We start from the raw sequence: 17,874 nt of genomic DNA on the forward strand, positions 1-17,874 counted from the left end.
CGACCCCGAGATCATGGCATGAGCCAAAATCAAGAATTGGATGCTTAACCAATGAGCCACCCAGGCACTTCTAAGAAGTTTATAAAGAAGTTTAGGGGATCCAGGCTGGCTCAGTAGGTAGAGCATATGACTCTTGATCTTGGATTTTGAGTTTGAGCCCCATGTTAGGTGCAGAGATTACTTAAAATCTTAAAAAGGGCAGCCCCGGTGGCGCAGCGGTTTAGAGCCGCCTGCAGCCCGGGGCGTGATCCTGGAGACCCTGGATCGAGTCCCACGTCGGGCTCTCTGCATGGAGCCTGCTTCTCCCTCTGCCTGTGTCTCTGCCTCTCATTCTCTATCTGTGTCTCTATGAATAAATAAATAAAATCTTTAAAAAAAAAATCTTAAAAAAAGTTTAACCAAATATACTAAGAAAGGAGAGAAAATGGAATCATATAAAATGCCATTTAAACCCACAAAATACAGATGCACCTGGCTGCCTAGTCAGTATAGCATGCAACTCTTGATCTTGGGATTGTGAGTGGGAACTCCAGGTTGGTTGCAGAGATTATTTAAAAATAAAACCTTGGGGTTCCTGAGTGGCTCAGTGGGTTGAGTGTCTGATTCTTGATTTCCACTCAGGTCATGATCTCAGGGTTGCAGGATTCAGCCCTAAATTGGGATCCATGCTCAGTGAGAAGTCTGCTTGTCTTTTCCTCTACTCCTCCCCCACCAGTTTCTCTACTTCTCCCTCTGTCAGTGTCTGTGCTTCTCTCTCTCTCTCTCTGTCTCTCATAAATAAATAAATAAAATCTCGATCCTGGGTCTCCAGGATCATGCCTTGGGCTGAAAGCGGTGCTAAACCGCTGAGCCACTTGGGCTGCCCAATAAATAAAATCTTTAAAAAAAAAAAAAATCTTTTTAAAAACTCACAAAGACCGGGGCACCTGGGTGGGTCAGTGGTTGAGCATCTATCCTTACCTCAGGTTGTGATGAGGTCCTGGGATTGAGTCTTGCATCAGGCTTCCCACAAGGAGCGCGCTTCTCTCTCTGCCTATGTCTCTGCCTCTCTCTCTGTGTCTCTCGTAAATAAATAAATAAAATCTTTTTTTTTTAATAAAGATTTTATTTATTTATTCGTGAGAGACACACAGAGAGAGACAGAGGCAGAGACACAGGCAGAGGGAGAAGCAGGCTCCATGCAGGGAGCCCAACATGGGACTCGATCCCGGGTCTCCAGGATCACCCCCAGGGCCGAAGGCAGTGCCAAACCACTGAGCCACCTAGGCTGCCCTAAATAAATAAAATCTTTAAAAAAACCCCACAAAAGACAAAAGTAATGTAAGACAAAAATAACAACAAAGAGCAACAAACTGAAAACAGTAACATATATGATAGATATGAATCCAGCTATGTCAACAATAATTTTGACTGTCAGTGCTCTTAATGCACCAATTAAGACAGATTGTCAGAGTGCATCAAGAGACAAGACCCAACTAAATGTTGTCTATATGAGGGACACTTGGGTGATTCTGATTGAGCATCTGCCTTTGGCTCAGGTCCTAATCATTGTAACACTAATCCAAACAAGGTAGGAGTAGCTATATTAATTCAGACAGAGCTAACTTCAGACCAAGGAAAGTTATCAGGGATAAAGAGGGGCATTACGTATTGATAAGGTGGTCAATTCTCCAAGAAGACATAATGATCATTAACATGTATGTGTCCAACAATAGAGCATGAAAATACATGAGGCAAAACTGATAGAACTGCAAGGAGATATAGATGAATCCACTAATAGTTGAAGACTTTTGCAACTCTATCAGAAATGGACAGATCCAGTAGGCAGAAAATGATGGAAGGACATGGTTGAACTCGGGCAGCCTGGGTGGCTCAGTGGTTTAGCGCCTGCCTTCGGCCCAGGGCATGATCCTGGAGACCCGGGATTGAGTCCCACAATGGGCTCCCTGCATGAAGCCTGCTTCTCCCTCTGCCTGTGTCTCTGCCTCTCTCTCTCGCTGTGTCTCTCATGAATAAATAAATAAAATGTTGTGTTTTTTTTTTTTTTTTAAAGTACATGGTTGAACTCAAAAACTCAGTCAACTGGACATAAGGGACATCTATAGACTACTTCATATAACAATAGAATATACATTCTTCTCAAGCTCACATGTAACATTCATCAATATAGACCACATTTGGGGGCAAAAAACATCAAGTTTAAGAGTAGAAATCATACAATGTCTGCTCTTAAACCACAATGAAACAACTAGAAATCAATAACAGAGAGCTGGAAAATACCGCAATACTCAGAAATTAAGCAACATACTTCAAGTAACACAGGGCAAGAACTCTCAGAAATTTAGAAATGTTTTGAACTAAATGAAAACAAAACTTCTTAAAAGTTGTGAGACAAAAAAAAAAAAAAATAAAAAAAAAAAAAAAAAAAAAAAAAGTTGTGAGACACAGTGAAAGCAGTGCTTAGAAGGAAATGTATAGCATGGAATGTGTATATTAGAAAAGAAGAAAGAGCTAAAATCAATCATCTAAACTTCCATGTTAGGGAATTAGGAAAAAAAGAGCTAATTAAATCCAAAGTAGGCAGAAGAAAGAAATAATAAAAATTAGAAGTAAATGAAATTGAAAACAGGAAATCAGTTGAGAAAGTCAACTAAAACAAAGGCTGATTCTTTGAAAAGATCAATAAAATTGATAAGACTCAAGTCTGGCTAAAAAAAAGAGACAGATTATTAATATCAGAAATGAAACAGGGGAACTTCCTCAACTTGATAAAGACTGTCTACAAGACTGCTATCATATTAATGGTGAGAAACTTGAAGCTTTCCTGTTAAGATCAGGAACAAGGTAAGAATGTCCCCTCTCACCACTGCTTTTTAACATTGCACTGGAAGTCCTAGATTACCTAGGGTAATGCAATCAAGGAGAGGGAACTTAAAGCATACAGATTGGGAAGGAAGAAATAAAATTGTTCCAGATGATATGATCATCTATGTAGAAAATGTGAGAGCAACTATCAAAAAAGCTTAAAAACAAAAACTCGTGGAACTAATTAGCAATGGTAGCAGAGATGCAGGATGGAAGTTAATACACAAAAGGCAATTGCATTCCTATCTACCAGCAATGAACACATGAAATTTGAAATTTAAAACACAATATTATTTATATTAACACCCCCCAAATGAAAAAAACTAGGTATTAATCAAAATACATACAAGACCCATATGGGGAAAATAACATTCTGATAAATCAAAAAAGAACTAAATGGAAAGATATTCCATATTCATGGATAGGAAGACACAATATCGTCTGGATGTTAGTTCTTCCCAGCTTGCTCTTTAGATTCAGTGCAATCCCAATCAAAATCCTAACAAGTTATTTTGTGGGTATTGGCAAAGTGATCCTAAAGTTTATATGGAGAAGCTTCTGGTGGCAGGGTCTGTGAAAGGGGTGCAGGTGCCATGCCTGGATGTGAAGGTGGCAAGAAAATGCCCCTCAAGTGGCCCAAGAAGCAGGCCAAGCAGATGGATGAGAAAGATAAGGCATTCAAGAAACAGAGGAGCAGGAGAAACTCCAATGAGCTAAAAGTGAAGGCTGTGGGGATGGGCCCTGGGGTCACAGGGGAATTAAGATATCTGACAAAAAAAAAAAAAGAAAAAGTAATCTGACAAAAAGTAAGCTGTTCCTTATGCTTGAGACAATGGTGATTCGTAATTCCATTCTTGTTAAACATCTGGATTCCCTGTCATGTATCTGTTGCCACCTGTAGCTAGAATGAACTGTTAGATCCTGTTGCACATTTAAGAATAAACTTCGGTAAAAAAAATAGTAATAAATCACTCCTTAAACAAAATAAAGTTTATTTTTTTTTAATTTTTATTTATTTATGATAGAGAGAGAGAGGCAGAGACACACAGGCAGAGGGAGAAGCAGGCTCCATGCACTGGGAGCCCGACGTGGGATTCGATCCCGGATCTCCAGGATCGCGCCCTGGGCCAAAGGCAGGCGCTAAACTGCTGTGCCACCCAGGGATCCCCAAAATAAAGTTTATATGGAGAGGCAAAAGACCCAGAATAGCCAACACAATATTGAAAAACAAAGGAGGATAGACAGTACCCAACTTCAAGACTTGGTATAAAGTTACAGTAATTGAGACAGTGAGAATTGGCAAAAGAATAGGCAATACTGAATAGACTGAATACAGGGCCCAGAAATAAACCTACATACATGTAGGCCACTCATTTTATTTTTATTTATTTATTTTTATTTTTAAAAGATTTTATTTATTTATTTGACAGAGAAAGATGTAGCTTACGGTATTAAGTAAATGATCCTATTTCTTCATACAAAAAGCATGTTACTGTGTCTTCTTTATTTTTTAAAGATTTTATTTATTCATGAGAGAGAGAGAGAGAGAGAGAGAGACAGGCAGAGACAGGCAGAGGGAGAAACAGGCTCCAGGCAGGGGGTCTAATGTGGGACTCAATCCCAGGACTCTGGGATCACACCCCAGGCCAAAGGCAGATGCTCAACCACTGAGCCACCCAGGCGTCCCAACATCTTTTTTTTTTTTTTTTTTGTCCCGACATCTTAATTTTAAATCTGCATAACTAATTTCAGACTTCAGACTTCTAGAACTCTAACATTTACAGAGATTTAGAAAGATTTGCAGTAACTAATATATTCCTATATAAAATTATTTTTATATTTTTTCAGCAAAAGAAAATTGTAATATTCATACAATTCCTAGTGAATAAAGACCATGCCTAAAGCAAAAAAAGAAAAAAGAAAGAGAAAGAAAGAAAATAAAGGTGTAAATCTTTATCATCTTGGTTTAGGAAATGGCTTCTTAGATATGACAAAGAGTACAAAGCAACGAAAGAAAATAATGGATAGGGATCCCTGGGTGGCGCAGCGGTTTGGCGCCTGCCTTTGGCCCAGGGCGCGATCCTGGAGACCTGGGATCGAATCCCACATCGGGCTCCTGGTGCATGGAGCCTGCTTCTCCCTCTGCCTATGTCTCTGCCTCTCTCTCTCTCTCTGTGACTATCATAAATAAATAAAAAATTAAAAAAAAAAGAAAGAAAGAAAATAATGGATAAATTGGACTTCAGCAAAATTGAAAACTTTTGCTTCAAAGGACACTCTAGAAAATGAAGATACTCAATGGGAGAAAATATCTGCAAATTGTGTATCAGATAAAGGTCTCATGTCTAGAATATAAAGAATTTATGTACACTCCACAACAAAGACAACACAGTTTTTAAAATGAGCAAATAATCTAAATAGACATTTTTCTAAAGGAGATAAACCTATAAATGTCCAATCAGCCCATGAAAAGATTTCAACATCATTTGCCCTCAGGGAAATGCAAATGAAAACCACATTGAGATACCACTTCACACCCAGGTATGGCTTAATAAAAAAAGATGGACCATAGCAGTATTTGCTAAAGAGTAGGAAAACTGGAACTTGTGGTTGATAGAATAGTGCTCCCCTCAAAAGATGTCCTTACTCAGGGATCTGTGAATGTGTTACCTTACTTGGCCAAAGGAATTTTGCTTTATGAGTAAGTAAAGGATCTTGAGATAAGCGATGATGTGGATTATCCAGGTGGGCCACATGTAATTACAAGGCTTTTATAAGAGGGATTCAGGAGTGTCAGAGTCAGGGACGCTGGGTGGCTCAGTGGCTGAGCGTCTCCCTTCAGGTCAGGGTGTGATCCTGGGGTCCCGGGATCAAGTCCCACATCGGGCTCCCACAGGGAGCCTGCTTCTCCCTCTGCCCCCCCCCCCCCCCGTGTGTGTGTCTCTCATGAATAAAAAAATCTTTAAAAAATAAAAACTACAATTGTGCAGTCACTCTGCACATAATTGGTAATGCTAAGAATGGGTAGGATTCCTAACCTAAGGGATTAGAACCTGTAAATCTCTGTTACACAGGTGAGAACACTATCAGTCAAAATCAAATTTTTCTTGCCCAATTTGATGCACGATGAACTCTAGTCATGAAAATATGATTATAGTATTCTGATCTAATGTCATTGAGATCACGTACAGAAAATTCAGGAAATATGGTACATATAGCATTTCAAGTGTTTTACTTCCATGTAAACTTAAAAGAACATACATTTCCCACAAGGAAGGATTAGTCTAGGTCATTGGTGTATATTTACAAAACATTTCATCACTACAAATGCTAAAAGTTTCAAGATGGGACATTGGGAATGTTTTGCTTCCATGAGAAAAAAGATAATATGATAGAAAGCTGTAGCTTATGATATTAAGTACACGTCCTTATTTCTTCATACAAAAAGCGCATGACTGTGACATATTAGTTTTCTTTTTTTTTTAATTTTAATTTTAATTTTTAGATAGTCACAGAGAGAGAGAAAGAGGCAGAGACACAGGCAGAGGGAGAAGCAGGCTCCATGCACCGGGAGCCCGATGTGGGATTCGATCCTAGGTCTCCAGGATCGCGCCCTGGGCCAAAGGCAGGCGCCAAACAGCTGCGCCACCCAGGGATTCCGACATATTAGTTTTAGATCTGCAAAACTAATTTCAGACTTCAAACTTGTAGCACTCTAATATAAATGTGTTATTTTTACACCAGAAGGTGGGGGTAATAGAAAATAGAATAGGGGTTCCCTGGATGGCCCAGCGGTTTAGCGCAGGCTTCGGCCCAGGGCGTTACCCTGGGGTCCTGGAATTGAGTCCCACATCCGGCTCCCTGCATGGAGCCTGCTTCTCCCTTGACCTGTGTCTCTCATGAATAAATAAAATAAAAAATAGAAATAGAAATACCAATACCAAACCCTGTTCCTTTGCTAGGCGGGAATGTAAGACATTGCAGGCAGAGAACAGTTTTGGCAGTTCCTCAAAGTGTCAGACCCAGGGTTACCCTGTGATCCAGCAATTCTACTCCTAGAGAACTGAGATTTTTTTTAAAAAAATTTTTTTTTTAATTTTATGATACACAGAGAGAGAGAGAGAGGCAGAGACATAGGCAGAAGGAGAAGCAGGCTCCATGCACCAGGAGCCCGACATGGGATTCGATCCCCGGTCTCCAGGATCGCGCCCTGGGTCAAAGGCAGGCGCCAAACCGCTGCGCCACCCAGGGATCCCGAGAACTGAAATCTCTACACAAAGACTTGGACGTGAATGTTCAAACCAGATTCATAATAGTCAAAAAAAGTGGAAACCAAATTCATAATGGTCAAAAAAAGTGGAAAATAGTCTATTCATAATAGTCAAAAAAAAGTTCAAATTCATAATAATAAAAAAAAAAGTGGAAAAAACCCCAAACATCCATAAATCTCTTGAAGGAATAAACAAACGTTTGTGGAATGGAACATTATGCAGTCCTAAAATATGAAATGTACCGATGGAGGTACCGTCACCCGGGCAGCCCCGGCGGCGCAGCGGTTTAGCGCCGCCTTCAGCCCAGCGCGTGATCCTGGGGTCCCGGGATCGAGTCCCGCGTCCGGCTCCCTGCGTGGAGCCCGCTCCTCCCTCTGCCTGTGTCTCTGCCTCTCTCTCTCGGTGTCTCTCGTGACCAATGATAATAATAAAGTACCGACACGTGCTACTCGCCTGAGCCTTCAACACGATCATCTGTGAACCCCGCGGAGGCCGCACAGCAACCGGCAGGCGTGAGTGCGTCTGCTCGCTGCGCGCAGAAGCGGCGGGTCGGCGGCGACCCGGGTGGTGGCTGCTACCGGACTGGAAGGGTGTTTCCTTTGGGGTCCAGAAAGGGGTTCTGACAGTAGCGGTGATTAGCTGCACCTGTGCGAATATACTGAATCCCAGTGACCTGCGGCAATTCAAAAACGGGGCGGGGCGGGGGGGGGGGCTCGGCGGCGTTACTCTCTGCACATCCTCTACGAGCCCAGCTCGACCTCGGCATTCCGAGGGACTCCCCGCAGGAGAACACCTCATTCCGCGTAGACGTCTACACGCCGGCGCGTGCTGGAAGCGGCTCCGCGCGGTGTCCCCGCGAGCGCCCACTTCGGGCGAGGAGCCCAGACCGAAATCTGTAACCAAGGGAACGGGGCGGCCCCCGGAAGTGGCGTGCCGCGCAAGTTCCGGTCCCGCCCGTTCCGGGGCGCTGGCCTATCGGGCGTGGCCGCGCGGCGCACGCGCGCCCCTCCCCTCCCGCCGGGTCCGCGTGGCCGTAGCCATGGACGCTCTGGACCGAGTCGTGTGAGTGCGCTGGGGGCCCTCTCGGGGGTCGTTGGGGAGCGGGACTCCCGCGGGGGGAAGGAGGGCGGAAGCCTCCGCTCCGCCGGGCTGCCCCTCGCTCCTCCCGCTCTTTGGCAGTTGGGCGGGCCTGCGGCGGGCCGATGGGTGCCCTCGCCGGGAGCCCGAGAGCGCGCCCGGATGGTGGCCGCTTCCCTCCCGGCCGGCTGGAGACGCCCTGGCTTCCCGAGCGCTGTGAGGACGCGAGCGGCCGAGGCCTCGGGAGCCGACGGCGGAGGGGACGCTGCGGGTCCGGGCGCGGGCGTCAGGTGACTTTGGGCCCGAGGTCCCCCGCCCCCAGCCCTCGCGGACGTGGAGCCCTGATCGCGCTTCGTGGAGCCGCGAGAATTCCTGGCGGGGGTAGAGCCTTCGCTGCGCCGCACGCAGGAAAGGGCGCGAGCTTTTTCGTTCTCGGGTCGATGTTTGTTTTCCGCGCGTTCAGAAAATATTTATCGATCTCCTACATCGTCCCGCTGCTGCGTCTTGGGAGACGCCTGGGTCGAGACCCCATCAAAACGACAGATTCTTCTTTTGGTCATTAACTCAGAGATTTTTGCGCATCTTCTCTATGTCTGATGAGGGACAAGCAGCTGATCATAAATACATGTGATTTGCATTGGCTGCTGGCCAGGGACAAGTGACAGCTCACACGGAATATAGAGCATAGAGCCCTTTTTTCTTTTTGGTATAGACATACCAAACATTTCGTGATTTTTTTTTAATTTTTTTTTTAATTTATTTACGATAGTCACAGAGAGAGAGAGAGAGAGAGAGGCAGAGACACAGGCAGAGGGAGGAGCAGGCTCCATGCACCGAGAGCCCGATGTGGGATTCGATCCCGGGTCTCCAGGATCGCGCCCTGGGCCAAAGGCAGGCGCCAAACCGCTGCGCCACCCAGGGATCCCACATTTCGTGATTTAACACACCTGTGTCTTCATCAAACAGTACATGATTGGAAGCTTTATATTGTTTGACGCTTTATCTGGAGGAGAATTTTTTTTTTTTAAGGTTTTATTTATTTACTCATGAGCGACAGAGAGAGAGAGGCAGAGACACAGGCAGAGGGAGAAGCAGGCTCCATGCAGGGAGCCTGACGTGGGACTCGATCCCGGGACTCCTGGGTCACGTCCTGGGCCCAAGGCGGGCGCTAACCCACTGAGCCACCCAGGGATCCCCCTCTGGGTGGTAAATTAAGTATGTGTATATTCTGTTTTTCTTTTTCTGCCCAAAGTGTCTACAGGACTGAGAGGACGTTGGAGGGTCATAGTTCCCTAAGAGAGGAGGAATTCTTTCAGTAGATGGGAGAGAACTGTTGGAAAAGCAAGATACACGGTGGAAGCAGAAGTGAAGCCCTTTTTCTGAAAACAGAAATGTATAAAAACATTCTATTCCTGCTGTCCCATCATAAAAATCAGGATAATGAATTTGTGGTCCCTTCATATTTTGCAGAGTGATTTGTCTAGATGAGTTTTCATATCTAGCTCATTTTGAAGATTGGCCTACTTGTGAATAGTGTGACCTTGGCCAAATTACCTCCCTGGCCTCAGTTGCCTCATCTGTGAAATGAAGATAAGTTTACCTGTGTCCTGGGATCTTGGTGAAGATAAGCATTAAGAGTGGCTCTATAAAATGATGAGTCATCATTATCCCCCCCTTTGGTGGCAATAATATTTGACTATTTTGCCTGTGATGTTGGAGTGGGGTATTGTATACTTCCTGGTAAGGATTGTGGTCTTAAAACGGGACGGAAGATAGGCAGTTAGTAGCCTCTCTGTGTTTAGTGACTGCTCACAGATCGCTCTTTGGTGTGCAAGACTGCAGAAAAAATAATGCAGTAAAAATAGCCACAGGATTCATTAAATCTTTAAAGACATTTTTTTCCCTTTTCCTTTTTTTTTTAAGATTTATTTATTTTTTCATAGAGAGCGAGAGAGAGGCAGAGACACAGGCAGAGGGAGAAGCAGGCTCCATGCAGGGAGCCGGACGTGGATCACCCCCTGGGCCCAAGGCAGGCACTAAACAGCTGAGCCACCCGGGCTGCCCACATTTTTTTTTTTTTTTAAGTTTAGAAAAAAGCAGTAATAAGAATTGCTGGGGATATAAAAAAAGGAAAGCCTTTTTTAAAAAACCAAAAGCTAATAAAATTAACAGTTAATAGTAACAACTAAAAACCCTCTACTAATATCTCCCTGAAAAGTGAGATTTTGTTTAATGGTAGAATCCTAACTGATAAATGTTATGTAATATTTGTTGGTTTTTAAGAATTTGCACCTCAGCCAAGTTGTGGTTTTGTACCATGAGGATAATGTTTTAAGTTATTATAAATTGTGATTTTTCTGAACAGAAAGCCCAAAACGAAAAGAGCAAAGAGATTCCTTGAGAAGAGAGAACCGAAACTCAGTGAAAATATTAAAAATGCAATGTTGATTAAAGGGGGAAATGCGAATTCAATGGTGACACAAGTACTTAGAGATGTGGTATGTATATATATACACTTATTTTTTTAATTTTTTTAATTATTTTTAATTTTTTTTATTTTTTTAATTTTTAAAAAAGATTTTATTTATTCATGAGAGACACACAGAGAGAGAGGCAGAGACACAGGCGGAGGGAGAAGCAGGCTCCAGGCTCACGCCCTGGGCCGAAGGCAGGCGCTCAACCACTGAGCCCCCCAGGTGTCCCTTATTTTTTAATTTTTAAAGATTTTATTTTTAAGTAATCTCTGCACCCACCAAGGAGCTTGAACTTAACAACCCTGAGATCAAAAGTTGCACAGTCTACTGACTGAGCCAGCCAGGCACCCCTGCCCACTTATTTTTCAGATGGTTTTGAAATTATTTTAGGAAGTTTTCAGCATAGTAGTTTAGGCTGCTGGAGAAATACATAGATAAGTTTGCCCTGTCCTAAGAACTGCTAGTCTTAGAGAAAATCTCAAGTTGGAGGTTATTTGCCTTGGCAGGACACTAACCACTGATTTTCCTTAAAGTAAATACTGTAGTTCCCTTAGTAAATTTCACCTGATTTAGATTACTAGAATTTGGCAATTTAAAGGAACATTTAAGGGACATACCTAGTTTGTGACCTGAAATAACTGCGTATCACTGTCTATTCCTTCAGCAATACCAAGTACTGTGCTAGGTGCTGAGGATTAATAGTTAATATAAGACACACCTATCCCTTCAATGAGCTTAATAAGGGAGACAGGCAAGTAAGAATTATAAACTATAGCATTGTGAATTTAGTGCTGCGGTGAAAGCATGTACAGGGTGGGATGGGAGGCAGAGTTAAAATCCCATAGGGGCAGCCACACACAGGTTGCGCTTACCAGAGGAGATACTTAAACTTCCTTTTGGAGAAGGAGTTAGAGCAAGTAGGAGGAGAGGGAGAGGAGGAGGAAGTCTTCCAGGGCTGAGGAAAAAACATGTGCGAAAGGGAATGTGAACGATCATGATGCATTTGGGGAACTGCAAATAACTGGGGATGGCTGAAGGAAAGTTGGCTCAGTGGAGCTAGAGGAACAGACAGGAACCAGATAGTACATGGAGTTTGAGCTTTGGTCTGAAAGCTCTAAGGAACCATTGAAAGATTGGAGATGACAGATATGATCAGCCCTTCTTTTTTTTTAAGTCTATTTTTATTTTTTATTTTTATTTTTTAAAGATTTTATTTATTTATTCATGAGAGAGAGAGAGAGAGAGGCAGAGACACAGGCAGAGGGAGAAGCAGGCTCCATGCAGGGAGCCCAACGTGGGACTTGATCCCGGAACTCCAGGATCATGCCCTGGGCTGAAGGCAGGCACTAAACCGCTAAGCCACCCGGGCTTCCCATGATCAGCCCTTTTAATCAGTTTGACCAGAGAAAACTGAGAGCAAACGTAGGAAACTGATTCAGCCATTGCTGTTATTGAGATCATGAGTATCTGGAGTGTGGTAGTGCCAGTGAAAATGAGAGATGATCGGAGAGACTGGATGTTGAGGGTAGAAGAGTGTGGCCATGGTGTCTGGATTGAATTCTTGAGTGGCAATGCCAATTCGAGAATATACCAGGTGGAGCAGGTTTAGAGAGAGAAGTGATAATGTTCAGTTCAGGTCCTATAATTATAAGTGATGAAGATAAAAGTTTTATGTTTTTTTTCTACCTCCATAACCTGATTTTTAGCCCAGTTTGTGGAACATGGTAGATGCTCAACAAATGTTTAATCAGTGATTGAAAGGCACAAGTCTATGGAGACACCTAGTTGGTGGTTGAATATTTAGGCCTTGAATACAACAGGTTCTTTGAGTGAAATTAAGTAATTGAATAGATTTTTATACTTGACTAAACTCAAAAAGCTTGTTAAACACTATAGTTTGGATATCTGAATGTCTAATACATGCTCATCCTTTGTGTCAGTGTCATTGTGTTGGTAGGATTCTGGCCCTGTATTTAAGTAAGCCTTGGGAACAGAACAATATTACAGGTTATTGCAGTAGTTAACATTCATATTGATGATTCTTGAGTTGTCACTGTGGTAACGTGCATGACACCAAAGCAGGGAACCACTTGGTCAAGAATTATCAAAACTTGTAGTACTGAAGGGACACCTGGCTGACTTGGAAGAGCATTGACTCTTGATCCTGGTGTTGTGAGTTTGAGTCCCACGTTGGCTGTAGAGATCACTAAAACAAATAAAACTTAAGAAGATTTAGTACTTAAAAAGAGCTTTTACTGCTGAATTTCCCTTGTTCATCAATTCTGATTGTTGATGAATGATCATTTTTCTTTTCATTATTTCCCTTATTTACCCCTTTCCCTAATGCAAGGGGATGCCTTAAATCTTTTTTTATTCCTTATGGTAGAGCAGAACTGACCCTAAAGGTAATAAGTGATTATTAATGAATGAGTGGAAAGAAGTAAGAAAAAAATGAGGGTTCAGTGACAGGAATTTTTTAAAGGGCTGTGTTTTAAACTCCAACTAGCGTTCTGATTGTCATTTCTGGGACTCTTTCTCTGGTCTTCAGACAACGTTACTTCAACTCTTTCAGCCTTTCCTGATAGGATTTATTTTTTATATTTTCTTTTGCTTTTCTTTCTACTGTCAAAAGAGTTTGCCTGGAAAGAACGGAATGGGAATTTAAAGAAATGAAAGGAATTATTTGAGTTGTATAGATTTTTGAAAGGACGTAGAAACTTTGAGAAAGTCCAGTCTAAGAGGATATTAAGCTTATGTTGCAGGGTTATATAAGTGATTAAAAGGGAGCCAAGCAGAAGACATTAGAATAGGACCCTGGGACCCTGTGATCCTGTATAATGCCTGATACAATGCAATTTTACTTTTACTTCTGCTTTTCTGAATGTAATTTGTTTTGAAAGCTATAAATTATGTTTTACAGTATGCACTGAAAAAACCTTATGGTGTTCTGTATAAAAAGTAAGTACTGACTTATTTTAACTTACATTGTTCTATTATAAAAGTAACAGTTACCTTATGGGAGATTCAGAAAACTATTTTGTTTAAAAAATATGATAGTTCTTTATATATCTATTAGTATTTTTAAATTTTATTTTGTTCCAGTTTGTGTTTTTACTTGTATTAAATATGATTACATAGTTAGAATCTTAGTACATATATATTATTTTGAAACGATTATGGCCTTCCAGAAAAGTTAACAGAAATTAGTAGAGTTCTCATGACCTTCAGGCACTTAATGTTGCATCTTGTGTAACCATAGTTATCAAAAGAAATTAACATTGGTATAATAATGTACTTGATTTGGTTTGCACCAGTTTTTCCAGTAATATCCTTTTTCTCTTCCAGGATCCTACATTGCATTTAATTGTCATGTCTCCTTGCTCTCCCATTCGTGATAGTTCCTTAGTCTTTCCTTTTTTGATGACTTTGACAATTTTGATGAATACTTGTTAATTATTTTGTAAAATATCCCTCAATTTGATTTGTCTTAAATTTCTCATGAATAGATGGAGCCTTATGCATTTTTGGCAAGAATACCAGAAAAGTGATGTGCTTTTCTCAGTAAATTATAACAGGGAGCACAGGATATCTTATGCTGGTAGCATTAACCTTGGTTAAAGTGGTGTCTGCTTGGTTTCTCCACTATACATTAACTATTTTTCCTCTTATAATTAATAAATGTTTAGAGGAAATATTTTGAGACCATGTAAAGACTATGCAAATAATCCTTTCTCTCCACACTTTTTCTTATAAATTTTAGCATCCATCGATGGATCTTGTCTACAGAGGTGATTGCTCCTGGTGTTCTGATAGTGGTTTTCTATCTTCCTTGTTATATATTTATTAGTTGGAATTTTATGAAGAAAATCTCTCCTTTCTCCTTGTTGAATTACTCATTTATATTAGTGTGGATTTACAGTTATTTATTCTTTGGAGTTACAGTCCAACGTTATTATTTTGTTGCTCAACTTCTACATTTGGCCGTTGGGATCTCTTTCAGTTCGGCTCCTGTCCTCTTTCAATATGCTCCTTGTATTTGAGTACTTCCTTTCTGGTGCCACAAGATGCTCCAAGCTCATCTTTACTTTTTCTTTGTGGCAACCCTGAAATCAACCCCTTCTCTATGGAGACCTGTTTCTGTATATTGGAAATTGATAATTTAGAAATAAAGATCTGGGCACTAAGTATACTCTGTTGCTGTGGGAGTGTCATTGTCCCTAGATGCCTATGCATGCACACATCTAAATTTATATTTATCTATATTTGAAAAACTCTGAGTTCATACTGATACTTCCTGAAGAATCATGAGTTCATACTAATACTTCAGTTCCATTCCGATGCCACAGACTTCATTCCAGCCTTTCTTCTTTTCTTGTAACTTTCTTCTTCTGACAGTAGGAAACTTGGCTTTCTTTATTGATAGTCCATATATATTTATTTGTATCATTTTAGTACATACATAGTTTCAGAATTTCTAGCCCTATAAGAAACAAATTAACAAAATAACTAGAGGATAAAATGTGTAAATAGTTAAGTTTAGAGTATCCAGTACAAATACTGTTTTCCAATGTAACATGAGTTAGGTTTTTTCTGCCTCTTTAATGTGTCTGTGTTGTTCCTTTAAAATACAGTTAGGGTCATTTATTATAGTTTGAATTCTGTTTTGGGTTTTTCTCCACATCCTGGTTGTTGTTTTTTAAGATTTTATTTATTTATTCATGAGAGAGACACAGAGAGAGGCAGAGACATAGGCAGAGGGAGAAGCAGGCTTCATGCAGGGAGCTTAATGTGGGACTCAATCCAGGGACTCTGAGGTGTCCCTCCTGGTTGTTGTTTTAATTTACGTATGTAAAATTTACTCTGTGGTATACACTTTTATCGGTTTTGAAAAATGCATTGAACTGTGTCGGCCACTACAGTTCATGATACAGAAACAGTTCCATCATCCTGAAAAATTTTTTTTTAATTTTTATTTATTTATGATAGTCACACACACACAGACACACACACAGAGAGAGAGAGAGGCAGAGACATAGGCAGAGGGAGAAGCAGGCTCCATGCACTGGGAGCCCGACGTGGGATTCGATCCCGGGTCTCCAGGATCATGCCCTGGGCCAAAGGCAGGCGCTAAACCGCTGTGCCACCCAGGGATCCCCATCCTGAAAATTTTTTAGTGCAGTGTGCTCTTGTTGTCCTCCTCCTCCCCCTTAACCAGTGAACTGTTTTTCATCCTTATAGTTTTTCCTTTTTCAGAATGTTACATAAATGGAATCATATAGCCTCTGGAGTCTATCTTCTTTCATTTAACAAAATGCCCCCAAATTACCTGTGTTGTTGCCATATGTTAAATTTTATATTAAGCCTTTTTTATTTATATTGTAACTATTTTCCTATTGATAATTGATCCTTTAGGTATTATTTTCATTGCCAGTATAATGTCTATTAAGTGGTTACACTAAAATTTACTTGTAACTTACCTTAATTTGGGGGAATTTGGGTTTTTCTTTTTTGCTGTTCTTATAATGCTTAAATGACCATTTTTACAGGAATGAGGTATCCTTTTGAATTAGTTCCTATATGAGATTCTTAGACATAAGATTACCGGGTACAACTTCATGCCCAGTAGAGCATATTAATTATATTACTTTTTGAAAAGATTGTCCTTTTGGCAGAGTGCTATATACAAGTTCCATGGGCCATTACCTACTTCTGGTTTATTTATTTATTTTATTATTATTTTTATTTTTTATTTTTAATTTTTATTTATTTATGATAGTCACAGAGAGAGAGAGAGGCGCAGAGACACAGGCAGAGGGAGAAGCAGGCTCCATGCACCGGGAGCCCGATGTGGGATTCGATCCCGGGTCTCCAGGATCACGCCCTGGGCCAAAGGCAGGCGCCAAACCTCTGCGCCACCCAGGGATCCCCTGGTTTATATTTTTAAGCTAAGAAGTAAAAATCATACTTTGTTTAATCTGCATTTTCCATGTTTCTAACAGGTTATATTTGCTAATTTGTGAATTATAGTTTGCTATTAATCATAAATGCTGCAATAATTTTTCTTTGCCTTGCATCATTAAAAATAATACTTTTCTTCTATGAGAGTAATAAATATTTCTCTTAATTAGATTAATGTAATAATCACCCATAGCACTATGTACATTCTGACATATTTTTTCCTGTACATTTTTTCTTTTTTTCATTTGAGTATAGTTGACACACAATGTTACATTATTTTCAAGTGTAAAACCTAGTGATTTGACAAATGTGTACATTATGCTCTATACTCACTACAAGTGTAGCTATCTTCTGTCACTGTTATAATGTTTATGCTGTGTCTTTTATTTCTATGACTCTTTTTTTAATATTTTATTTATTCATGAGAGACAGAGAGAGGCAGAGACACAGGCAGAAGGGGAAGCAGGCTCCATGCAGGGAGCCCAATACGGGACTCGATCCCGGGACTCCATGATCACACCCTGGGCCAAAGGCAGGTGCTAAACCGCTGAGCCACCCAGGGATCCCCCCATGACTTTTTTTTTTTTTTTTAAGATTTTATTTATGAGAGACACACAGGGAGAGGCAGAGACATAGGGAGAGGGAGATGCGGGCTCCCTACCGGGAGCCCGATGCAGGACTCAATCCCAGGACTCTTGGGATCCTGCCCTGAGCCGAAGGCAGACGCTTAACCACTGAGCCACTCAGGCGTTTCTATTTCCATGACTTATGGATTCCATAACTGGAAGCTGGTATCTCCCACTCCCCTTCATCCCTTTTCACATCTGTACAGATATTTCATGTCTTTACGTTAATTCTTTTTTAAAGATTTATTTATGTTTACATGTGTGCGTGCATGTGAACAAGGAGAGAGATGGAGGGAGAGGGGGAAAGAGAATCCTTAAAGCAGATTTCCCTCTGAGCATAGAGCCCGGGGTGGGGCTTGACCCTGGACCCTGAGATAATGACCTGAGCTGAAATCAAGAGTCGGCTGCTCAACTAACTGAGTCACCCAGGAGTCCCATTTTATTCTTTAAACAAAATTGAGATCATGTTATATATAGATTTTGCTTCCTAAAAATTATGAACTTTTTTAAATAAAAGATTTTATTTATTCATGAGAGACACACACAGAGAGAGAGGCAGAGACACAGGCAGAGACACACACACACTCTCAAGAACACTTACTG

At 41.1% G+C, this 17,874-nt stretch overlaps 1 protein-coding gene across 3 annotated transcripts in view; it reads left to right on the top strand.

Annotated features, from left to right (window-relative positions):
• Window positions 1–8,045: 8,045 nt before the first annotated feature.
• RPF2 (ribosome production factor 2 homolog) overlaps window positions 8,046–17,874 on the top strand; it is a 40,399-nt gene continuing 30,570 nt past the window's right edge. The window contains exons 1-3 of one of the 3 annotated variants that reach the window (XM_035698161.2): window positions 8,046–8,198; window positions 10,579–10,711; window positions 13,608–13,645. In XM_035698161.2, coding sequence (XP_035554054.1) covers window positions 8,176–8,198; window positions 10,579–10,711; window positions 13,608–13,645 — 194 coding nt within the window. In that variant the 5' untranslated portion in view covers window positions 8,046–8,175. The other 2 variants (XM_035698159.2, XM_035698160.2) reach the window with 2 other exon arrangements.

Source organism: Canis lupus, chromosome 12 (assembly GCF_003254725.2).
Source record: "Canis lupus dingo isolate Sandy chromosome 12, ASM325472v2, whole genome shotgun sequence".
Taxonomy (NCBI): domain Eukaryota; kingdom Metazoa; phylum Chordata; class Mammalia; order Carnivora; family Canidae; genus Canis; species Canis lupus.